This window comes from Mytilus californianus, unplaced genomic scaffold (assembly GCF_021869535.1).
Source record: "Mytilus californianus isolate M0D057914Y unplaced genomic scaffold, xbMytCali1.0.p SCAF_1, whole genome shotgun sequence".
Lineage (NCBI taxonomy): Eukaryota > Metazoa > Mollusca > Bivalvia > Mytilida > Mytilidae > Mytilus > Mytilus californianus.
The window spans coordinates 68,213,936-68,241,098 of NW_026262581.1; the positions used below are offsets into that span (position 1 = coordinate 68,213,936).

The window sequence follows — 27,163 nt, forward strand, 5'->3', positions numbered from 1 at the left end:
ACACAATTTAGGAAGGGGATACTGTAGTAGTACTGTGAATCCTGTAGGGTGTCTCGCTGTTCTTAAATGCTTTGTAAACACACAATTTAGGAAGGGGATACTGTAGTAGTACTGTGAATCCTGTAGGGTGTCTCACTGTTCTTACATGCTTTGTCAACACACAATTTAGGAAGGGATACTGTAGTAGTACTGTGAATCCTGTAGGGTGTCTCGCTGTTCTTACATGCTTTGTAAACACACAATTTAGGAAGGGGATACTGTAGTAGTACTGTGAATCCTGTAGGGTGTCTCACTGTTCTTACATGCTTTGTAAACACACAATTTAGGAAGGGGATACTGTAGTAGTACTATGAATCCTGTAGGGTGTCTCACTGTTCTTACATGCTTTGTAAACACACAATTTAGGAAGGGGATACTGTAGATGTACTGTGAATCCTGTAGGGTGTCTCACTGTTCTTACATGCTTTACAAACACACAATTTAGGAAGGGGATACTGTAGTAGTACTATGAATCCTGTAGGGTGTCTCACTCTTCTTACATGCTTTGTAAACACACAATTTAGGAAGGGGATACTGTAGTAGTACTATGAATCCTGTAGGGTGTCTCACTGTTCTTACATGCTTTGTAAACACACAATTTAGGAAGGGGATACTGTAGTAGTACTGTGAATCATGTAGGGTGTCTCACTCACTCAGTTCTTACATGCTTTGTAAACACACAATTTAGGAAGGGGATACTGTAGTAATACTGTGAATCCTGTAGGGTGTCTGACTCTTCTTACATGCTTTACAAACACACAATTTAGGAAGGGGATACTGTAGTAGTACTGTGAATACTGTAGGGTGTCTCACTGTTCTTCCATGCTTTGTAAACACACAATTTAGGAAGGGGATACTGTAGTAGTACTGTGAATCCTGTAGGGTGTCTGACTCTTCTTACATGCATTACAAACACACAATTTAGGAAGGGGATACTGTAGTAGTACTGTGAATCCTGTAGGGTGTCTCGCTGTTCTTAAATGCTTTGTAAACACACAATTTAGGAAGGGGATACTGTAGTAGTACTGTGAATCCTGTAGGGTGTCTCACTGTTCTTACATGCTTTGTAAACACACAATTTAGGAAGGGGATACTGTAGTAGTACTGTGAATCCTGTAGGGTGTCTCGCTGTTCTTACATGCTTTGTAAACACACAATTTAGGAAGGGGATACTGTAGTAGTACTGTGAATCCTGTAGGGTGTCTCGCTGTTCTTACATGCTTTGTAAACACACAATTTAGGAAGGGGATACTGTAGTAGTACTGTGAATCCTGTAGGGTGTCTCACTCTTCTTACATGCTTTGTAAACACACAATTTAGGAAGGGGATACTGTAGTAATACTGTGAATCCTGTAGGGTGTCTCACTCAGTTCTTACATGCTTTGTAAACACACAATTTAGGAAGGGGATACTGTAGTAGTACTGTGAATCCTGTAGGGTGTCTCACTGTTCTTACATGCTTTGTAAACACACAATTTAGGAAGGGGATACTGTTGTAATACTGTGAATCCTGTAGGGTGTCTCCCTGTTCTTACATGCTTTGTAAGCACACAATTTAGGAAGGGGATACTGTAGTAGTACTGTGAATCCTGTAGGGTGTCTCACTGTTCTTACATGCTTTGTAAACACACAATTTAGGAAGGGGATACTGTAGTAGTACTATGAATCCTGTAGGGTGTCTCACTGTTCTTACATGCTTTGTAAACACACAATTTAGGAAGGGGATACTGTAGTAGTACTGTGAATCCTGTAGGGTGTCTCACTTTTCTAACATGCTTTGTAAACACACAATTTAGGAAGGGGATACTGTAGTAGTACTGTGAATACTGTAGGGTGTCTCACTGTTCTTACATGCTTTGTAAACACACAATTTAGGAAGGGGATACTGTAGTAATACTGTGAATCCTGTAGGGTGTCTCACTGTTAATACATGCTTTGTAAACACACAATTTAGGAAGGGGATACTGTAGTAGTACTGTGAATCCTGTAGGGTGTCTCACTGTTCTTACATGCTTTGTAAACACACAATTTAGGAAGGGGGTACTGTAGTAGTACTGTGAATCCTGTAGGGTGTCTCACTGTTCTTACATGCTTTACAAACACACAATTTAGGAAGGGGATACTGTAGTAGTACTATGAATCCTGTAGGGTGTCTCACTCTTCTTACATGCTTTGTAAACACACAATTTAGGAAGGGGATACTGTAGTAGTACTATGAATCCTGTAGGGTGTCTCTCTCTTCTTACATGCTTTGTAAACACACAATTTAGGAAGGGGATACTGTAGTAGTACTGTGAATCCTGTAGGGTGTCTCACTCACTCAGTTCTTACATGCTTTGTAAACACACAATTTAGGAAGGGGATACTGTAGTAATACTGTGAATCCTGTAGGGTGTCTGACTCTTCTTACATGCTTTACAAACACACAATTTAGGAAGGGGATACTGTAGTGGTACTGTGAATACTGTAGGGTGTCTCACTGTTCTTCCATGCTTTGTAAACACACAATTTAGGAAGGGGATACTGTAGTAGTACTGTGAATCCTGTAGGGTGTCTGACTCTTCTTACATGCATTACAAACACACAATTTAGGAAGGGGATACTGTAGTAGTACTGTGAATCCTGTAGGGTGTCTCGCTGTTCTTAAATGCTTTGTAAACACACAATTTAGGAAGGGGATACTGTAGTAGTACTGTGAATCCTGTAGGGTGTCTCACTGTTCTTACATGCTTTGTCAACACACAATTTAGGAAGGGATACTGTAGTAGTACTGTGAATCCTGTAGGGTGTCTCGCTGTTCTTACATGCTTTGTAAACACACAATTTAGGAAGGGGATACTGTAGTAGTACTGTGAATCCTGTAGGGTGTCTCACTGTTCTTACATGCTTTGTAAACACACAATTTAGGAAGGGGATACTGTAGTAGTACTATGAATCCTGTAGGGTGTCTCACTGTTCTTACATGCTTTGTAAACACACAATTTAGGAAGGGGATACTGTAGATGTACTGTGAATCCTGTAGGGTGTCTCACTGTTCTTACATGCTTTACAAACACACAATTTAGGAAGGGGATACTGTAGTAGTACTATGAATCCTGTAGGGTGTCTCACTCTTCTTACATGCTTTGTAAACACACAATTTAGGAAGGGGATACTGTAGTAGTACTATGAATCCTGTAGGGTGTCTCACTGTTCTTACATGCTTTGTAAACACACAATTTAGGAAGGGGATACTGTAGTAGTACTGTGAATCATGTAGGGTGTCTCACTCACTCAGTTCTTACATGCTTTGTAAACACACAATTTAGGAAGGGGATACTGTAGTAATACTGTGAATCCTGTAGGGTGTCTGACTCTTCTTACATGCTTTACAAACACACAATTTAGGAAGGGGATACTGTAGTAGTACTGTGAATACTGTAGGGTGTCTCACTGTTCTTCCATGCTTTGTAAACACACAATTTAGGAAGGGGATACTGTAGTAGTACTGTGAATCCTGTAGGGTGTCTGACTCTTCTTACATGCATTACAAACACACAATTTAGGAAGGGGATACTGTAGTAGTACTGTGAATCCTGTAGGGTGTCTCGCTGTTCTTAAATGCTTTGTAAACACACAATTTAGGAAGGGGATACTGTAGTAGTACTGTGAATCCTGTAGGGTGTCTCACTGTTCTTACATGCTTTGTAAACACACAATTTAGGAAGGGGATACTGTAGTAGTACTGTGAATCCTGTAGGGTGTCTCGCTGTTCTTACATGCTTTGTAAACACACAATTTAGGAAGGGGATACTGTAGTAGTACTGTGAATCCTGTAGGGTGTCTCGCTGTTCTTACATGCTTTGTAAACACACAATTTAGGAAGGGGATACTGTAGTAGTACTGTGAATCCTGTAGGGTGTCTCACTCTTCTTACATGCTTTGTAAACACACAATTTAGGAAGGGGATACTGTAGTAATACTGTGAATCCTGTAGGGTGTCTCACTCAGTTCTTACATGCTTTGTAAACACACAATTTAGGAAGGGGATACTGTAGTAGTACTGTGAATCCTGTAGGGTGTCTCACTGTTCTTACATGCTTTGTAAACACACAATTTAGGAAGGGGATACTGTTGTAATACTGTGAATCCTGTAGGGTGTCTCCCTGTTCTTACATGCTTTGTAAGCACACAATTTAGGAAGGGGATACTGTAGTAGTACTGTGAATCCTGTAGGGTGTCTCACTGTTCTTACATGCTTTGTAAACACACAATTTAGGAAGGGGATACTGTAGTAGTACTATGAATCCTGTAGGGTGTCTCACTGTTCTTACATGCTTTGTAAACACACAATTTAGGAAGGGGATACTGTAGATGTACTGTGAATCCTGTAGGGTGTCTCACTGTTCTTACATGCTTTACAAACACACAATTTAGGAAGGGGATACTGTAGTAGTACTATGAATCCTGTAGGGTGTCTCACTCTTCTTAAATGCTTTGTAAACACACAATTTAGGAAGGGGATACTGTAGTAGTACTATGAATCCTGTAGGGTGTCTCACTGTTCTTACATGCTTTGTAAACACACAATTTAGGAAGGGGATACTGTAGTAGTACTGTGAATCATGTAGGGTGTCTCACTCACTCAGTTCTTACATGCTTTGTAAACACACAATTTAGGAAGGGGTTCCTGTAGTAATACTGTGAATCCTGTAGGGTGTCTGACTCTTCTTACATGCTTTACAAACACACAATTTAGGAAGGGGATACTGTAGTAGTACTGTGAATACTGTAGGGTGTCTCACTGTTCTTCCATGCTTTGTAAACACACAATTTAGGAAGGGGATACTGTAGTAGTACTGTGAATCCTGTAGGGTGTCTGACTCTTCTTACATGCATTACAAACACACAATTTAGGAAGGGGATACTGTAGTAGTACTGTGAATCCTGTAGGGTGTCTCGCTGTTCTTAAATGCTTTGTAAACACACAATTTAGGAAGGGGATACTGTAGTAGTACTGTGAATCCTGTAGGGTGTCTCACTGTTCTTACATGCTTTGTAAACACACAATTTAGGAAGGGGATACTGTAGTAGTACTGTGAATCCTGTAGGGTGTCTCGCTGTTCTTACATGCTTTGTAAACACACAATTTAGGAAGGGGATACTGTAGTAGTACTGTGAATCCTGTAGGGTGTCTCACTCTTCTTACATGCTTTGTAAACACACAATTTAGGAAGGGGATACTGTAGTAGTACTGTGAATCCTGTAGGGTGTCTCACTGTTCTTACATGCTTTGTAAACACACAATTTAGGAAGGGGATACTGTAGATGTACTGTGAATCCTGTCGGGTGTCTCACTGTTCTTACATGCTTTGTAAACACACAATTTAGGAAGGGGATACTGTAGTAATACTGTGAATCCTGTAGGGTGTCTCGCTGTTCTTACATGCTTTGTAAACACACAATTTAGGAAGGGGATACTGTAGTAGTACTGTGAATCCTGTAGGGTGTCTCACTGTTCTTACATGCTTTGTAAACACGCAATTTAGGAAGGGGATACTGTAGTAGTACTGTGAATCCTGTAGGGTGTCTCACTGTTCTTACATGCTTTGTAAACACACAATTTAGGAAGGGGATACTGTAGTAATACTGTGAATCCTGTAGGGTGTCTCACTCAGTTCTTACATGCTTTGTAAACACACAATTTAGGAAGGGGATACTGTAGTAGTACTGTGAATCCTGTAGGGTGTCTCACTGTTCTTACATGGTTTGTAAACACACAATTTAGGAAGGGGATACTGTAGTAATACTGTGAATCCTGTAGGGTGTCTCACTGTTCTTACATGCTTTGTAAACACACAATTTAGGAAGGGGATACTGTAGTAATACTGTGAATCCTGTAGGGTGTCTCGCTGTTCTTACATGCTTTGTAAACACACAATTTAGGAAGGGGATACTGTAGTAGTACTGTGAATCCTGTAGGGTGTCTCACTGTTCTTACATGCTTTGTAAACACACAATTTAGGAAGGGGATACTGTAGTAGTACTGTGAATCCTGTAGGGTGTCTCACTTTTCTAACATGCTTTGTAAACACACAATTTAGGAAGGGGATACTGTAGTAGTACTATGAATCCTGTAGGGTGTCTAGCTGTTCTTACATGCTTTGTAATCACACAATTTAGGAAGGGGATACTGTAGTAGTACTGTGAATCCTGTAGGGTGTCTCACTGTTCTTACATGCTTTGTAAACACACAATTTAGGAAGGGGATACTGAAGTAGTACTGTGAATCCTGCAGGGTGTCTCGCTGTTCTTACATGCTTTGTAAACACACAATTTAGGAAGGGGATACTGTAGTAATACTGTGAATCCTGTAGGGTGTCTCACTGTTCTTGCATGCTTTGTAAACACACAATTTAGGAAGGGGATACTGTAGTAGTACTGTGAATCCTGTAGGGTGTCTCACTGTTCTAACATGCTTTGTAAACACACAATTTAAGAAGGGGATACTGTAGTAGTACTGTGAATCCTGTAGGGTGTCTCACTCTTCTTACATGCTTTGTAAACACACAATTTAGGAAGGGGATACTGTAGTAGTACTGTGAATCCTGTAGGATGTCTCACTGTTTTTACATGCTTTGTAAACACACAATTTAGGAAGGGGATACTGTAGTAGTACTGTGAATCCTGTAGGGTGTCTCGCTGTTCTTACATGCTTTACAAACACACAATTTAGGAAGGGGATACTGTAGTAGTACTGTGAAACCTGTAGGGTGTCTCGCTGTTCTTACATGCTTTGTAAACACACAATTTAGGAAGGGGATACTGTAGTAGTACTGTGAATCCTGTAGGGTGTCTCGCTGTTCTTACATGCTTTGTAAACACACAATTTAGGAAGGGGATACTGTAGTAGTACTGTGAATCCTGTAGGGTGTCTCACTGTTCTTACATGCTTTGTAAACACACAATTTAGGAAGAGGATACTGTAGTAGTACTGTGAATCCTGTAGGGTGTCTCACTGTTCTTACATGCTTTACAAACACACAATTTAGGAAGGGGATACTGTAGTAATACTGTGAATCCTGTAGGGTGTCTAACTGTTCTTACATGCTTTGTAATCACACAATTTAGGAAGGGGATACTGTAGTAGTACTGTGGTATCCTGTAGGGTGTCTCACTCTTCTTACATGCTTTGTAAACACACAATTTAGGAAGGGGATACTGTAGTAGTACTGTGAATCCTGTAGGGTGTCTCACTATTCTTACATGCTTTGTAAACACACAATTTAGGAAGGGGATACTGTAGTAGTACTGTGAATCCTGTAGGGTGTCTCACTGTTCTTACATGCTTTGTAAACACACAATTTAGGAAGGGGATACTGTAGTAATACTGTGAATCCTGTAGGGTGTCTCACTCACTCAGTTCTTACATGCTTTGTAAACACACAATTTAGGAAGGGGATACTGTAGTAGTACTGTGAATCCTGTAGGGTGTCTCACTGTTCTTACATGCTTTACAAACACACAATTTAGGAAGGGGATACTGTAGTAGTACTGTGAATCCTGTAGGGTGTCTCACTCTTCTTACATGCTTTACAAACACACAATTTAGGAAGGGGATACTGTAGTAGTACTGTGAATCCTGTAGGGTGTCTCACTGTTCTTACATGCTTTGTAAACACACAATTTAGGAAGGGGATACTGTAGTAGTACTGTGAATCCTGTAGGGTGTCTCACTGTTCTTGCATGCTTTACAAACACACAATTTAGGAAGGGGATACTGTAGTAGTACTGTGAATCCTGTAGGGTGTCTCACTGTTCTTACATGCTTTGTAAACCCACTTACAGACTATTGGCCTTTGAGGGTGACAAGAATTTAACAAATGATTATCTTGACTAATGATGAACCTAACATTGAGTTTAATATTTGCTGTGGCTCAGGAAAAAAATGTCATTATATTGTATTATTGCTTGTTGTAACTCATGCATGTAGTTATCAATAGGTTCAAAAGGTTGGTAAACATGTAGAAATAAATAACATCTACTTTTATTATTCTATAAGGAACCTAATTATCTGTTCACTTCCAGTCTGATGTGAACAGAATCGTTTGAAATTGTGAGCAAAACTTTTATATCGTTGTTTTGCCTTTTGACTCAGGATTTTGAGATTTTGATCAATATTTTTGGAATAGTATACCTTTACACATATATATGTTAGGGGAATATTGTTTGTTCCTTTGTGACTGCAGTTATGTATTCCATAATGTGATTTCATGCTGTACATGCCAAAATTCATGTACTGAAAATCTTGCAGATAAGTGTTCTGTTTATGTCTGTGATTTCTAAATGTAATATTATATGAAGACAGTACATGACCCTTTTATTCATTCTTACAGTAGACTGGTGATTTTCATATTGACTTTATAGTCCAAGGACAAAAAGTTTTGTTGCAATCTTCCAAGGATATCTTAAGTCAATATTTATATTGTCAGATTAACAGTGATGTGATCTGTCAACAGATTTAGGAATTACATGATTCTTCAGGCCAAGAAAGAAATTTCAAAAGTTAAAATGCCAATTAAAACAAAAATGAAAGGAAAAAAAAAAAGATTGTGCCAAAGTCAGATTATAAATCATTTGATATTGTTATAAGGATTGTGCCAACTTGTATATATAGTTGCTAACAGACCTGAAAAAAAAACTTGCTTGTTTTTAGTGAAGTTATAACTTCTTATAAAGAAAACAAAATCTTTATAGTTTGAAAAAGGGGAAAAGATGTCAAGGGGCTTTTTTAACCCATAAATCAAAGAAAGACTGACAAAATCATGACAGAAAGAAAAAAAAAAGCTCAGACAAACATCAGTACACCATGATAAACTAAACAGAAAATAAAAATTGCATCATAAAACGACATTTCTTTTTGGCCTTTTTAGCTCACCGGGGCCTGAACAAGTCTGTCGTCGTAAACTATTTAAAAAATCTTCTCCTCTGAAACTACTGGGCCAAATACCTTCAGACTTTAAATAAATTTTCCTAAGGGTATCTAGTTTATAAATTGTATCCGAAGTTTTGATCCATCGACAAACATGGCCGCCATGGCTAAAAATAGAACATAGGGGTCAAATGCAGTTTTTGGCGTATATCTCAGAAAGTAAAGCATTTAGAGCAAATCTGACATGGGGTAAAAATGTTTAAAAGGTCAAGATCTATCAGCCCTGAAATTTTCAGACAAGCAGATTAAAATGACTGTTCACTGAATAATTAACTTTATAACTGAATGTTAACTAATTCCATGTTATTTTAATGATATATTATCTTCTAGTTGCAAAAAAAAAAATTAAGTTAAAATATTAATGAAGAAATTTTCGCAAACAATCATCATTTAAACAAACCAAATCATTAGTTAGTGTAAAAGCTAAAATGAATTATGCTTTTATTGTTAAAACAAACAAATTGGAATTTCGACTTCTCTCTTAAAGAGGCAGTGATCTTGTCGGAAACTCACTTTTTTAATAAAAAATTTGGTGTTGGCACCAAAAATTAGGGATAGAGGAAGGGGTTGAACAAAGTTATACCGCGTCTAGTTATAGTTTTACGAAGTAAAGCAGAACATTATTCATACACCCAAGTGTCCATTTTAATGAATCTTTTATCTTAGTTCAGATATTATTTATTTCATATGGAAAGGCTTTTGACAATATCATTTATTTTCTTATGACTACATAATTTAACTGTAATAAGTATCCTAATTTATACAGGTAAATGTGTAAAAAATATTGAAAAATTTGTGTCGGAACACTTTCTAAAGACGTGAATTTTTCCAAGTTAAATTAATCTTTGTAACAGTTGGGTTAGTGTTTCAAAAACCACAGTTACTGAAGATTAAATTGAATGAAAGAATGACACAATTTTTGAAGTAATAAATATTTTATTTGTCTTTCAATATATTGTGACATCTTTGAATTTGATGACCAAATATAACATAACATTGTTAACCTAGTTTCTTGCTTCCTACATAGTCTACTGAATCTCAGTCAATGTTGTTACTTTCTAATTAAGGTTAGTAGGGAAATTTTAAATGCTCTCACTGTAAACTACTGCGTGGTCTGCATAATAACATTACAAAAGGATATACTATACAGTATTTTAAACTGCAATGTGTTTAATTTTAGAAGTTGAAACATTTTTGGCTTACAAGATTAAGCTGCTGAGGCAGGATAAGAACAATTGATACTTAAAATCCACTCCTACTGCAATTCAACCCTAATATATTCAGGACATTGCGTTCATACTGATGTTGTTCACCCGATTTTATTGAAATGTATTTTGAGAAGGTTTATTTCTGAATATCTATTTTTATAATAATATACTATAAACAATATATATTTGGTATGCTGTAGTACAAATTCTGGCAGTTTTGTAACACATTGATATATTTCTTGTACTACAAATTCAGGTTTTAATATTTGGTATGTTGTACTATACAACTTTTTAAATTTTTGTAACATATTGTTATACTGCAAATTCTGGTAATTTTGAAACATTGATATTTGTTGTACTGCAAATTCTTGTAATTCTACAAACTCTGGTACTTTTGAAACATATTGATATTTGGTATGTTGTACTTCAACTTTTGGTATTTTTGTAACATATTATTTGTTGTACTGCAAATTTTGGTATTTTGAAACATAATTATTGTAACAAAACTTAATCTGATTTTTTATGGCAAAAACTACATACTGTATGATATATTTTATAAAAGGGATGACATCAATGGATTTATTTTTTTCTTTCAGGTAATGACTTTATATGGGGCACTGGTAAAGTTGGAAAAAGGTGCACAGGTATGTAAAAAACAATAATGCAAATTTCTTTGTGAATACAAGAGGAGTAGAATTGCATCCTTAGCATGGTCTCGTGTTAGCATGGTCACCTGAAATGCATGTGGTCATGGGATCAAATCCATGCCGGGTCAAACCAAAGACTTTAGAATGGGAAATTTCAAAATGCTGCTTCTCCACTAAGCACGCAGCATTTAGGAGTAAGAGCAAAGACTGACCTGTCATCTCAAGGTTAGAATAATGCGTCAAGGTAGGGTGACATGTCTTCCTAGGGCCTAACTGGTACCTTGTGAACTACGTAGTATGTTGAAAATTCAGCTCAGCTAAGTTGAACATGTCGGTCTATTTCAAAGCAGGAGTTCATATTCATATTGCATTAACATATTCTCTTCCAGAATATGCATTTAATTTGCCACTGGATGTTTAAAGAACTATCCATCCATCCATCAAGAGGAGTAGCCCTGTTCAATTAATGGAAGTTATATCTTGTCTCTAATAATTCCTTATTTGACTTGCTATTTAAGGTTATTTTTAAGAAAATGTCATATAAGTAGGAGATTTAAAAGTAAATTTATTTTTCATTTGAAATGTCATCATGGCTTCATACAGCTCTTAGATAAAGAGGTGTGAGAAAGCACATGTTATACAATCAATCATATATTTAAGCTTTCAGTAATTGGACACCTGAAATTTGGCACAAATAGAGCAGTAGTCTTACCGATATCCACAATAAGGTTGCAAAGTGGTTAAAATAATATGAGTAAAACATATCCTAGTATAACTGTCAAGGGTCAACATGTTAGTATAAAAACTACCTAAACTTATGGGTAGCATAACCCACTGTTTTGCCAGCTAATCCACAGTCAGTCTCAACATTAGTAATGTTTTTGGTTATTTGGAGTTAGGTGTTGATTGTTTCTGTTTATTTACAACTTTCATAGACTGGAGGATTGAGAGCTTGAAATCTTGTAATAGACACATGACTTAATATTTAATTGATGAACACTGTATATTGCCATCATCTTTTTTAGCTCACCTGGCCCGAAGGGCCAAGTGAGCTTTTTCTCATCACTTGGAGTCTGTCGCCCATCGTCGTCGTCCGTCTTCGTTAGCTTTTAAAAAAATCTTCTTCTCTGAAACCACCTGACCAAATTTAACCAAACTTGGCCACAATCATCATTAGGGTATCTAGTTTAAATTATTTGTCCGATGACCCCGCCTACCAACCAAGATGGCCGCCATGGCTAAAAATAGAACATAGGGGTAAAATGTAGATTTTGGCTTATATCTCTGAAACCAAAGCATTAAGAGTAAATCTGACTGAGGGTAAAACTGATTACCAGGTCAAGATCTATCTGCTCTGAAATTTTCAGACAAATCTGACAACCCGTTGGTGGGTTGCTGCCCCTGAATTGGTAATTTTAAGGAAATTTTGCAGTTTTTGGTTAATATCTTGAATATTATTATAGATAGAGATAAACTGTAAGCAGCAATAATGTTCAGCAATTTAAGATCTACAAATAAGTCGTCATTACCAAAATTGTCAGTCGACCCCTTAAGGTGGTACCCAACACCTTGACTAATATTAATTTGGCTCGTTTAATTTTCATAAAATTTTGACAAAATGTTTACTTTGACCCTTTGACAAAAATATAAAAATTTCAAAAAATTTGAACCAACCACTTTATCAGAAAAATTTCGTTGGTTATATAGCAGTTTGACAAACACTAATTTTGATAATTGAGAAGCTTAATATTTCCTTAACAATACAACGTAATTAAAACGTTTAGCTGATTTTTACAGAGTTATCTCCCTGTAGTGTTAGGTACCACCTTAAGGAGTTATTGGCATTTTTAGTCAATTTTTAACAATTTTTTGTAAATTTTTGTAATCTTTTACAAAAATCTTCTTCTCTGAAACTACTGAGACAAATTTAACCATACTTGGCCTTAATCATTATTAGAATATCTAGTTTAAAAAATTTGTCCGATGACCCCCCCTTCAAACCATCATGGCGGACATGGTTAAAAATAGAACATAGGGGTAAAATGCAGTCCATCGTTGTCGTCGTCGTCCTTCGTCGTTAACTTTTACAAAAATCTTCTCCTCTGAAACTACTTGGCCAAATTTAACCAAACTTGGCCACAATCATCATTGGGGTATCTAGTTTAAAAAATGTGTCCAGTGACCCGGCCAACCAACCAAGATGGCTGCCATGGATAAAAATAGAACATAGAGGTAAAATGTAGATTTTGGCTTATATCTCTGAAACCAAAGCATTTAGAGCAAATCTGACATAGGGTAAAATTGTTTATCAGATTTAGATTTATCTGTCCTGAAATTTTCAGACGAATTTGACAACCCGTTGTTGGGTTGCTGCCCCTGAGTTAGTAATTTTACAGAAGTTTTGCAGTTTTTAGCTCACCTGGCCCAACGGGCCAAATGAGCTTTTCTCATCACTTGGCGTCCGTCGTCGTCGTCGTCGTCGTTAACTTTTACAAAAATCTTCTCCTCTGAAACTACTTGGCCACAATCATCATTGGGGTATCTAGTTTAAAAAAGGTGTCCAGTGACCCTGCCAACCAACCAAGATGGCCACCATGGATAAAAATAGAACATAGAAGTAAAATAAAGATTTTGGCTTATATCTCTGAAACGGAAGCATTTAGAGCAAATCTGACAGGTGGCAAAAATGTTCATCAGATTTAGATTTATCTGTCCTGAAATTTTCAGACGAATTCGACAACCCGTTGTTGGGTTGATGCCCCTGAGTTAGTAATCTTACAGAAGTTTTGCAGTTTTTAGCTCACCTGGCCCAACGGGCCAAGTGAGCTTTTCTCATCACTTGGCATCCGTCGTCCGTCGTCGTCGTCATCCGTCTTCGTTAACTTTTACAAAAATCTTCTCCTTAACAAAACTTGGCCACAATCATCATTGGGGTATCTAGTTTAAAAAATGTGTCCGGTGACCCTGCCAACCAACCAAGATGGACGCCATGGATAAAAATAGAACATAGAGGTAAAATGTACATTTTGGCTTATATCTCTGAGACCAAAGCATTTAGAGCAAATCTGACAAGGTTTAAATTGTTAACCAGGTCAAGATCTATCTGCCCTTAAATTTTCAGATGAATCGAACAACCCGTTGTTGGGTTGCTGCCCCTGAATTGGTATTTTTTGGGAAATTTTGCCATTTTTGGTTATTATCTTGAATACTATTATAGATAGAGATAAACTGTAAACAGCAATAATGTTCAGCAAAGTAAGATCTACAAATAAGTCAACTTGATTAAAATGGTCAGTTGAACCCTTTAGGAGTTATTGCCCTTTTTAGTCAATTTTTAACCATTTTTCGTAAATTTTTGTAATCTTTTACAAAAATGTTCTCCTCTGAAACTACTAAGACAAATTTAACCAAACTTGTCCACAATCATCATTGGGGTATCTAGTTTAAAAAATGTGTTCAATGACCCCAACCGCGAACCAAGATGGCCAACATTGGTAAAAAATAGTACATAGGGTACAATGCAGTTTTTGGCTCATATCTCTGAAACAAAAGCAATTTGAGCAAATCTGTTGGGATAAAATTGTTCATTAGGCCAAGATCTATCTGCCCTGAAATTTTCAGACCAATCTGGCAACATGTTGTTGGGTTGCTGCCCCTAAATTGGTAATTTTAAGAAAATTTTGCAGCTTTTGGTTATTATCTTGAATATTATTATAGATAGAGATAAACTGTAAACAGCAATAATGTACAGCAAAGTAAGATCTACAAATAAGTCAACATGACCAAAATTGTCAATTGACCCCTTAAGGAGTTATTGCCCTTTATAGTCATTTTTTTACAATTTTCATAAATTTTGTAAATTTTTGTAAATTTTTACAAAATATTTTCCACTGTAACTACTGGGCCAAGTTCATTATAGATAGAGATAATAGTAAGGAGCAAGAATGTTCAGTAAAGTAAGATCTACAAACACATCACCATCACCAAAACACAATTTTGTCATGAATCCATCTGTGTCCTTTGTTTAATATGCACATAGACCAAGGTGAGCGACACAGGCTCTTTAGAGCCTCTAGTTTGTTATTATCTTAGATATCATTATAATATCTAATATCTAGTACTATTAATGATGATTTTAACCTTATTTTACATGATTTCCAAAGCATCAGTAAATACAGGTGAGCAACACAGGCTCTTGAGAGCCTCTAGTTTGTTATTATCTTGACTTTATACTTGTTTGGCTTTCTAACTATTTTGATCTGGGCGTCACTGATGAGTCTTACGTAGACGAAACGCGCGTCTGGCGTATCAAATTATAAACCTGGTACCTTTGATAACTATTATGTAAGTTTCTCAAAAGAATTGATTTTTTGTTTTACAAAAGTACCTATCAACTATATATATATATATATATAGATATATATTAAATGAAACAAATGAAAGCTGTGACATCAAACTGCTGTAACCTGTTTTTAAATCATTGAAACCTCCCACTTTTAGCTTGTATGCACTAGGCAGCCAGTGTTTAACTTCCTGATTCAACAAATCAAAGAAATGCTTAGCTTTACAAATGTTTGATTTTTGTTAAGCTAAGATTTCAGTAAAATGGATGACTTTCAAATTTCATCCATGTTACTGTACATTCCCTATGTCACAATGCTCATGTTTTTACATCACAGTAAGAACAGATTGTTCAATGACATCATTTACGCCGATTGACCTGAGGTCAACCAGTGTATCTCATTTATAAAAAAACAACTTGATTGTAGTCTGTTGATTTCATTCTGAATTTTGTAAGTTCCGGTAAAAATCTTTCACTAAACATCTTACTTACCAGTAGAATGTTAATTAATTATGATTATTTCAGTAAAACTGATTGAAGATTTTTTTTGTGAGATAGTCCCTGAGCTTTGAAGCTTCAGATTTTTCTCAGTACATATAGGTTAAATAACTGTCTCATTGTTTTATGCATAACATCTCCTTTTTAGCTCACCTGGCCCGAAGAGCCAAGTGAGCTTTTCTCATCACTTGGCGTCCGTCGTCGGCGTCGTCAATAGCTTTTTAGCTCACCTGACCTGAAGGGTCAAGTGAGCTTTTCTCATCACTTGGCGTCCGTCGTCCGTCATCCGTCGTCGTCGTCGTCGTTAGCTTTTTACAAAAATCTTCTCCTCTGAAACCACTGGGCCAAATTTAACCAAACTTGGCCACAATCATCATTAGGGTATCTAGTTTAAAAAATGTGTCCGATGACCCCGCCAACCAACCAAGATGGCCACCATGGCTAAAAATAGAACATAGGGGTAAAATGTAGATTTTGGCTTATATCTCTGAAACCAAAGCATTTAGAGTAAATCTGACATAGGGTAAAACTGATTATCAGGTCAAGATCTATCTGCCCTGAAATTTTCAGACAAATCTGACAACCTGTTGTTGGGTTGCTGCCCCTGAATTGGTAAATTTAAGGAAATTTTGCAGTTTTTGGTTATTATCTTGAATATTATTATAGATAGAGATAAACTGTAAACAGCAATAATGTTCAGCAAAGTAAGATCTACAAATAAGTTGTCATGACCAAAATTGTCAGTCGACCCCTTTAGGAGTTATTGCCCTTAATAGTCAATTTTTAACAATTTTTCATAAATTTTTGTAATCTTTTACAAAAATCTTCTTCTCTGAAACTACTGATACAAATTTAACCATACTTGGCCATAATCATTATTAGGGTATCTAGTTTAAAATATTTGTCCGATGACCCCGCCTTCCAACCATCATGGCCAACTTAGTTAAAAATAGAACATAGGGGTAAAATGCAGTTTTTGGTTTATATCTCTGAAACTAAAGCATTTAGAGCAAATCTGACATTTGGCAAAAATGTTCATCAGATTTAGATTTATCTGCCCTGAAATTTTCAGACAAATCCGACAACCCGTTGTTGGGTTGCTGCCCCTGAGTTAGTTATTTTACAAAGTTTTGCAGTTTTTTGTTATTATCTTAGATATCATTATAATATCTAATATCTAATACTATTAATTATGATTTAAACCTTATTTTACATGATTTCCAAAGCATCAGTAAATACAGGTGAGCGACACAGGCTCTTGAGAGCCTCTAGTTACAAAAATCTTCTCCTCTGAAACCACTGGGCCAAATTTAACCAAACTTGGCCACAATCATCATTAGGGTATCTAGTTTAAAAAAATGTGTCCGATGACCCTGCTAACCAACCAAGATGGCCGCCATGGCTAAAAATAGAACATAGGGGTAAAATGTAGATTTTGGCTTATATCTCTGAAACCAAGGCATTTAGAGTAAATCTGACACAGAGTAAAACTGATTATCAGGTCAAGATCTATCTGCCCTGAAATTTTCAGACAAATCTTACAACCTGTTGGGTTGCTGCCCCTGAATTGGTAATTTTAAGGAAATTTTGCAATTTTTGGTTATTATCTTGAATATTATTATAGATAAGAGATAAACTGTAAACAGCAATAATGTTCAGCAAAGTAAGATCTACAAATAAGTTGTCATGACCAAAATTGTCAGTCGACCCCTTTAGGAGTTATTGCCCTTAATAGTAAATTTTTAACAATTTTTCGTAAATTTTTGTAATCTTTTACAAAAATCTTTTTCTCTGAAACTACTGAGACAAATTTAACCATACTTGGCCATAATCATCATTAGGGTATCTAGTTTAAAAAATGTGTCTGATGACCCTGCCAACCAACCAAGATGGATGCCATGGCTAAAAATAGAACATAGGGGTAAAATGTAGATTTTGGCTTATATCTCTGAAACTAAAGCATTTAGAGTAGATCTGACATAGGGTAAAACTGATTATCAGGTCAAGATCTATCTGCCCTGAAATTTTCAGACAAATCTGACAATCTGTTGTTTGGTTGCTGCCCCTGAATTGGTAATTTTAAGGAAATTTTGCAGTTTTTGGTTATTATCCGACAGGTGGCAAAAATGTTCATCAAATTTAGATTTATCTGCCCTGAAATTTTCAGACTAATCCGACAACCCGTTGTTGGTTTGCTGCCCCTGAGTTAGTAATTTTACAAAATTTTGCAGTTTTTAGGTATTATCTTAGATATCATCATAATATCTAATATCTAATACATTGTACTATTAATTATGATTTTAACCTTATTTTACATGATTTCCAAAGCATCAGTAAATACAGGTGAGCGACACAGGCTCTTGAGAGCCTCTAGTTTGTTATTATCTTAGATATCATTATAATATCTAATATCTAATACTATTAATGATGATTTTAACCTTATTTTACATGATTTCCAAAGCATCAGTAAATACAGGTGAGCGACACAGGCTCTTGAGAGCCTCTAGTTTCATATATTCTGCAACAAAAACTGCTATATCAAAAATTGAAATTCAAAAGATTTGAAGCTAAACTTCTGTAAATTTCTGGTAAGAATTGATTTTTTGTTTTACAAAAGTATGTATCAAATATACATATATGTTAAATGAAACAAACATTTAAAGCTGTGTCATAGAATTGTGTTTTTTTTCAAAATTTATAACCTCCCACTTGTGTTCTGTTGCACTATTCAGTGTGTAACTTCCTGATTCTCAAATCAAGGAAATGCATTGCTTCGCAAATGTTTGTTTTTTGTTCAGATAATATTTCAGTAAATTGAAATTCATTCTGAATTTGTTAGTACTGGTAAAAATTAGTGCCTCTTTTCATAAAACATCTTATGATATTACTTACACCAATTTTGATTAAAGATTTTTTTATGAAATAGTCCCTGTCAGCTTTAATGATTCAGGTTTTTCTTCAGTGCTTAAAGGTTAAATTACAGTTAAACTTAAAGTACAGATAAATTAAATATTTGTGGTGTTTTGGGGATTTTCTTGTTCTCATCTTTCTAGTTAGTGAATTGTGAAATGTTTGTACCAGTGAAGAATTGATTACAACAAGGTTAGAGGAAACTTATATAATTTTTTTACTGATTGTTACACTCAGATCTTCTGTCAGTGATTAAGGCTTGTAAGGCTTTTGAAAAGAAAAATCTGTTCAGAGAGACTAAAGTACAAAAAGATAACACAAAATTATTGTGATTTGATCATGTTAATCATTAGATTTGTACTATTGTAAATGTGCTGGCAAGTATTGTTCATAAAATATGATTACATTTTTCAAATTGTAAAGTTTGACGAAAGGTGACATAACATACTTTTTATGTAAAGATTAAATATAAGAGTGTCATTGTATTTGATTACTGGAAAGTAGATCAATTCTGATACTATCAAACTTCTATTGTAAGGTATATGTCAAAACTGAGGTGAAAATCTTGGTAGGGGACACATTCTACCTTTGTTGACAAAATCTAGTGTCACAATAAATCTGATAGCTTTAATGACCACATATCTTTAGGCATTAAAAGAAAAAAGAAAGAAAGAAGTATGTTCCCCAGATTTAATAAAGAAATGTTATACTTGTTATCATACTCAGGGTATAAAAAAAGTAGGTCAACTTTTATGACACAAATATTAACCTACAATTTATTTCTAGTTGTGTTTGAATTTAACTGGTCTTCTATTGATGTAGGTCAATTTTTTTGGTATTTGTTTTATTTTAGACTTGGATAATCTAATATGCATTAGTTACAAAGAGGCATTTAACCTTAAAGTACTAAGCTTTCTTGCTTTCTGCAGATTAGTTGTAATTGCTGAGTTCATTGAAAGTTTATAAAAGTCTGTGGTTCTGGAGCAGTAATAGATACAAAAGTGGGACAGAAGGGCAATGGACGGACTGATTCCCCAATCACTGTATACCTTTTGCTTAAGAAAGAAGGGAGGGGTTTTGTAATTTGGCAAAGTTGTACATACATATAGATTTCTGGGGCAAACAGGTCTTCAAAAACAAATTAAAGACTTTGTTTTAGAATTGAAGGCTTCTTTTTGTAAATCAATTGGGATGAAAAAAGGTTGACTGAAGCACATTTTGCATGAAGCGCAGAATTAAGTGCTTCATACTGAAAAATACTATAAAATTACAAAAAAGAAGCATTCAATTCTTCTAATTACATTTATGCTACAACCATGAAATTAAATTTTTGGTGTTTTTTCTGATCATCTTAAAAATATAATAAATAGATTAAAACTTTAAAAAGCAAAACTGATCAGCCAGACAAGATCTGCAAATAGGTCAGCATAGATGAAATTGTCAGTTGTCTTAAAGTGGCATAAGCTGTCAAATTCATATATTCACCAATATGACTCAAATTCTCATATTTGATGTATAACTTACTAAAACTTATACCCAAGTTACAAAATGTAAAAATAAAAAATTGACAATGCATGAACTCCTTTATATGAATCAGCATTTCATCTGTATTTTAGTCTATACGCCATCTAATTAACCATGGAGATGACCTCCGCAGACTGCCGCAGTCATATAGATAACCCGATATAAACATAAATATAAATATAGATATCGAGCAAGTGCAGTTGGATTATTCTAGGTCTGTTTGATTTAATGTTATAAATTAAAAAAAATATGTTAATCATTGTTTCTACCTGTAAAATAATGATTTTTTGTGGATTGAATCTAATAACGAAATGGTTCATCCTTGTTTCTGTAACTTTCAATGTTGACGTTCTTTTCCTTTTAAGCTGAACACACCAAGTACATGCCTAACCCATCTCCAGTAAGGGATTAAATTGAAGGTCACATGAATACCAATTAGAAGTTAAATTATTGACTTACAAGTGAATAATACATCAGCAATGTTTTTTTACCTTAATTTGACAAATTTGGGCCAAACTGACTGAGTGCTTATAATGAAATGTTATTTCAAAATTCGGCTTTTATTAATTATTGAAACAAAAAGAATCGTATTTTAATTTTTTGTCTAAATCGTAGCTAATGCCCCTTTAAACTATAGAAGATAGAGAGAAACTTAAACTATAGAAGATAGAGAGAAACTTAAACTATAGAAGATAGAGAGAAACTATAAACAGAAAAAATGATCTGCAATACAAGTCTAATAATAATAATAAAAAAAAAATGATTTTAGTCATGAATTATATTCTAGTCAACAATGTTAGAGAGACTGTTGAAGATGTGCATAGACCTAGGTGTAGAACCTTGCTTGTTTTTCTATTCATTGTTTTAATGTTGTCAAGGAAGGCGCTGTGATGCAGTCCAACTGTCATAGATGTTGCATTTTATAAGGAAGTAAAAGCTATCTTTTGGAATCCCTCTGCCAATCAAAATTATGGAATCCTATGAAACTTCTTAATGTAATGTAATTATTTATATATGTTAACTTTGTTAACTGAATAACCACCCATCGTTTTGTAGCTTCATGATATAAATATTAATGTACAAAAATACTGAGAAAATCTAAGTACATTTTTTCCAACAGTGACTTACTCACCTGATATGGTTTTTAATTGTGTTCTGTAAATAGAATTTATTAGTTAAATAGCTACTGTTATATTGACAGTTTGGTCTTTGCTTACATCCCAAGCCTAATATAAAATGATTTAATATCAAATTTTCTACTTTTATTACAAAATATGAATCTTTAAAAATTCTAAATCCATACCTTTATATTTAGAACTGAATACATTATACTTATTTCTTCAACCTGGTTTCGATAATTTATTCATTGAATTGTGGATAATCCTACTCAGTTTTCAGCTATTTTAAATGCAAAAATGGGACTGTAAAAGACTTAAATGTTAAATCAGGTCAAAATAAATTGTATAATGATCTAAATTATAATAACTTTGAAGTCTTTGTGAAGGAATTGTAAATTGGTCATTTAAAGGACACTTAACTGAATCTATTCTGTTTTTATAGTTAACTTTATACTCTCTTATATCCTAGTGTTGTGGTTTGAGAAAAAAACTAGGTGATAGTTGTAGCTAGGTAAAATATCATTAGATATACTTTAGCAGTACATTTACATGTTTAGCATGTCATGACAAAAAATGGTGTTCTTTACAAAATTATAACTTTATGTAATATACCAAAACAGGATCCTGTTTAAAAACACGAAGTGGAATTATTGCACTTTTATTATGTGACTGGTCCTGATTCAATATCTGTGGAGTTAAAGCAATCTGAAGTATTTGTACTGAGAAAGAATGAAGACACAATATCTTTTCTTACTAAAAAAATATATTCATTTTGAAACCCTATAGGTGTAATACCACCATTGATTTTCCCCTATTAGTCTTTGGTAAATTTGCACTTTTCAAAAAAATGTGCAGAATTTATCTTTGTTTCAAATAAAGAAATACTTGGCATGAGTAAAGTTTTATCCTGTCCAGTACTATAGAAAAAATTTCACATAACATTTCATTGCATATAAGAAAATAACCATCACTGGAAGTTAACCAATCAAATTTTCCCCTTTTATTAACCTGTGTACAAGCTTTAGTAACCATGTAACCTCAAGTTTCCAAAATATTCTATAGAAACCCTAAATAAAAAAATAGTGGTGCTTTTAAATATCCAAGATATATGTTTATGACCCAGAAATGTTTTACTGCAATGAAATGTAGGATTAATTACCTACAACTGTCAAATTCAAGGGAATATTTTTTTTCAACCTATTTTCGTATGCAACCAGATGTGACTACTATGATTTGGTGGTATAACACCTATATTGGCCTGTTGAGAAGATTTTTACAGGCACAACAGCATTTTTACAAGCCTGGGCTTGTGGGCCTGTGGTTGAATGCGAAAACTGAGGTCCTAATTGTCTTTGAGTGATGAACAGCTTTACCTTTTCAAATACATATGTACTGACCAACTCTTGTACAACTCAACATGTATTCTGGTTTAATTGACAGTCTTTATAATTAGATATATTATAGCATATTGGTTCTAATTCTCAGGAAAAATATAGGTTACTGCAGAATTGTTTGCACATGTTTTAACAACAAAGTTACAGCAATCTACAAAGGCAATAACCAGCCTGATTAAAACCTATTAAGAAGATCTTAAATACCCTGGAAAATGATTATTGTACATAAAAAAATCCAGTGATTAAGGTCATCAGTGTCATAAAGGACAACTTGGTTATTGACCTCCTCAACTCCTGACAGATTATCACTCATACTTTATTTAAATTATCTGTTTCTCTAAAAAAAAAAATCTGATGTTAAAGTATCTAAAAATTAAAATTAGCCTCAGGGTATAAAAATAGACCTAAATCCTATATCAGATTTTAATCCCTATCATTGCTTGCCAAAATGAAGACTTAACTTAATAAATGTATAGCAACTTAACTTTAAGTGTTTCTCTCTATTCAAAATTATGACCCAATTGCAAGTTGTTTTATCAAATCAAACTGTTCAACTGGTCAGAAATTTTAACCAACTGCAAAGTCAAGTCTTTTAAGTCCAAAGTGATAAATAAAATAATTATTAACTAGTTTCCATTTTTTGTCTGACAGGTGTTTCTAGGAACCTCATGGATTTCAGATCTACTGGTCTTTGTGTTACAGTTAAATCAGTTCATTTCAGCATTTGTGACTTCCAAATGTCATACAGTCTTTATTATCCTAGAATTGGTCTTTACAGACTTGTTAATTGAATGTGTAGCTGTTCTTGTCAACCTTTATGATGATCAGTTCACTTAAGTTAAAGAGTTACAGGATCGCTTTACAGTATGTTACATTTCCATTTATGGATGTAGATAAAAGCAAAGCTGGGTGACCGGTTTTATTTTGCATCTGAATACAAATTTTATTGGTTTTCTGGTGGTTTTATTGCAAGAATAATGTCAAACTTCAGTCTTGTAAGCAATACAAGATTTGTTGTTAAATAACAATTTCTAACTAAACAATTGCATTATTACATATTTTTATTAAAAAAGAAAAGAAAGTGTGGAATGCTTAATTTTTCCCTTTGGGATCAATATTCTTCTGTCAGATGTGCCATTCATAGGTCCGTAGTCATTATCCTTAGAATCCGGATTTCATTCATAGCTGGTCCGTTATGGAGCTACCATTTGATTTTTATGGGGGGGGGGGCTAGGATGAGAAATTTTGTCCTGCATTTTTTTTAGTTGTAATCTCTGTCCTGCCTTTTTATTTTTCACTCTATTCAGTCCTGCCTTTTTTTTTATAAGTTTATCCTGACTTTTTTTACATAAATTGTCATCCCGCCTTTTTTTTTTGCCAAGTTGCTCATCCTGCCTTTATTTTTTACTCAAAACTCCTGTCCTGCCTTTTTTTTTTTTAATTTCATCCTAGCCTCCCCATAAAAATCAAATGGTAGCTCCCTTACCCGACTCAGATCAATAGTTTGTACATGTATATATTTCAATGGCGGACGAGAAAATTTACAAAAATAAACGTTGTTTGAAACGCTATTTGGAAGGGAATATGACGTTTTTAATGCAATGAATGGATTACAAATTAACTTAAGGCAACTTTCATCACTTCTAATGGGTTAACAAACTTTTTTTGCCGACAGTTAAAATTGTTTGAAGTACGCTCTCGAGGTGTATACCATGTCAATAGTAATATAGCTTTGAAATGACGATACTGATGGTTAAAAAGGTCGGCAAAGTTAATTTTTATTTTCTTTCGAATCGAAGGTCCGTCAGGCGTAGCTAGTAACCAAAATGAAAGTCCAATTGCAATAGTGGAAGGTCAAGGAACTCGGACCACCGCTAATTTGAACCCCTGTTCCTCACCAGTCTCTGGACTGGTCACTCAATACAGTTCAGGATCTGTTTGGGTCTCCTTTGTTTAGAAGTCACAAACGTACACATAAACAGTGAAAACAAATAAGGTATCTAAGTACAGGGAAAAACTCACAATGGGAAAGGAGGGGGGGGGGGGGGGGGGGGAATGGGGTACATTTAGTTAAATATATTATTAATCAAAATAGAAATACTATCAGATGGGGTACTGATTAATTGTAACTCCACAACATACAAATGTGGTGTTGGATTACAGTTGGGGCATGTCTGCCTCTCGGACGTCAGTCCATATTTGGTCAGGAGACTGACTGAAACCAATGGGAAAGTGGCTCTCATGGTGACCAGTCACATGACTTATTAAGAAATTGTTTGAAGCAAAGTGCGCTCACTTCACTTTCAATTTGGCATGGCTGTGAGCAGCAAGGTTTCAAGCAGAAAGTATTTTTGATTTCCCACCCACCTCACCTTGTTTATTGCATTTTATTATGCCCCTGCCGTAGCGGTGGAGGCATTAAGTTTTACCGTTGTCCGTCTGTACGTACGTCAGTCCATACATCCGTACGTCCCAAAATTGGTTTCCGTTCTCTAACTTAAGTTTGCCTCAACTAAATGTTATGAAACTTATACACAATGCTTATTATAACAAAACACAGATCAAGTTTGAATTTTGGTGGCGTCACTTCAACCGTTCTAGAGTTATGCCCCTTTAAAAATAGAAAAATTGTAAAATTTTGAGTTTCTGTTCTCTAACTTAAGTTTGCCTAAGAGTTATGTTTGGATTAATAAGTGTACCTATATAAACCTTTGATTATAAGTGTACCTATATAAACCTTTGATTATAAGTGTACCTATATACACCTTTGATTATAAGTGTACCTATATAAACCTTTGATCTCTTTAATGGAAACCAAACCAGTTTACATTTGAATGTTTTTCCTTTTTTTCTAGGATGTAACCAGGTATGCCATTCTTCATGTTGGGATGTAGAAGTAAAATCCAGTTGTACTAGAGGAAATCCAGCACCCAGTACTCCAGTACACAGTACTTATGTGGTATGTACTCATATTGTCTTGGTCAGTTAATAGCAAGACCCCTGTCTATTTTTTTTTATGCCCCCACCCTTGTCTGTCTGTACATCCGTCCCATATACTTCCCAAAATTAGTTTCCATTCTCTAACTTTAGTTTGCCTAAATCAAATGTTATGAGACTTATACACAATGCTTATAAACACAAAACAAAGATAATTTGGGTAATGCGTCACTTTCACCGTTCTTGAGTTGTGTTCCTTAATAAATAGAAAAATTGCTTAATTTTTCGTTTCCGTTCTCTAAACCTTGCCTCACCTAAATGTTATGAAGCTTATACACAATGCTTACTACCACTAAACTCAGATCAAGTTTGAATTTGGTTGGCGTCACTTATACCGCTCTGGAGTTATGCTCCTTTATAATTGCTGAATTTTTCGTTTCCATTCTCTAACTTTAGTTTGCATCAACCAAATGTTAAGGAATAAAACCACTAATTCATAGCCCCATTGCTCTCTATGTTAAATTCTGCAATTTCAAGCATTAATGGCTACTTTTTCTTAACTTCGTCTAAATAAAGTGGCAGTTCATTTCATGTCAAAACTATACCTTATCCTGACTTGTTCTGAAAAATTCAACATACCTTTAATTGCATATTAGAGCGTACTGGTTCCCGCAAGTTTGATAGCAGAAAAACAGGTACTTCTGATCTGAACAACAGGGCAAATGTGCTCTCCTATTATAATTTTATATACTTTTTTATTATTCAAAAGAAAGTTTCAACAAAGGTTCTACAGTGATCCCAAGTCCTCAAGCTTTCATTTGATACCACAACTACCCAAATATTTCACCTATTGACAAAGATACAGCTATACGTAGGAACTATTTTTTTAAAAATATGTACTACTTTCTTGTATGTTCTTTCTGATCTGGCCCAAATTAATGGTTCTATACCTATAAGAAACTTATACACAATGCTTATTCTCCATTTATTTGACATTGTTTGAAAAGGTTCCAAATTTTTTTTTTTAAAGAAGCATTTATGAGATTCATATAGCTGCAAATTACACATTAAATTCAAGTAACCAGATTTTGAGCAATGAATTATTGAGAATGCCTGATCCTGCACTATATAAGGGTTCCCCTGTTCATTTTTATTATGTATGGGTTTCTAAGGATATGCTATTTCAATTTTGGAGGTTTGAACAGTTACAAATAGCAATAATGTTTGTTATTAAAAAATTGTATTAAGTAGATACACCAAGGTAAACCAAGATTATGTTGCCTGCTTGGAAACCACTTAGAAGAAGTTTCATGCAGTTTAAAGGCCCATTTAGCTGTCATAGCACTATAGACAACTTTCGAATTCCTGTAAATTTACCATGTCACAATGCATATGTTATTACTTCACAGTAAAAACGAATTGTTTGATGACATTATTTACTTGGGTCAACCGGTTTAACTCATTCATAAAAAACAACTCCAGATTTGTATATATTTTTTTTTAGATCAAAATATTTGTAACATATAAGTGCATAAATAATAGATTAGTTGCTATTTTTTGATAGTGTTGATTTTA

The 27,163-nt window shown here is 34.7% G+C and overlaps 1 protein-coding gene across 3 annotated transcripts in view; it reads left to right on the top strand.

The window, feature by feature from the left end:
- The window catches only part of LOC127706725 (phosphatidylinositol 3-kinase regulatory subunit alpha-like), a 177,208-nt gene that overhangs the window by 98,058 nt on the left and 51,987 nt on the right, over positions 1-27,163 (top strand). For all 3 annotated transcript variants that reach the window (XM_052211385.1, XM_052211401.1, XM_052211393.1), the window contains exons 4-5: positions 10,815-10,862; positions 25,507-25,610. In XM_052211385.1, coding sequence (XP_052067345.1) covers positions 10,815-10,862; positions 25,507-25,610 — 152 coding nt within the window. The remainder of the gene's footprint in view (positions 1-10,814; positions 10,863-25,506; positions 25,611-27,163) is intronic.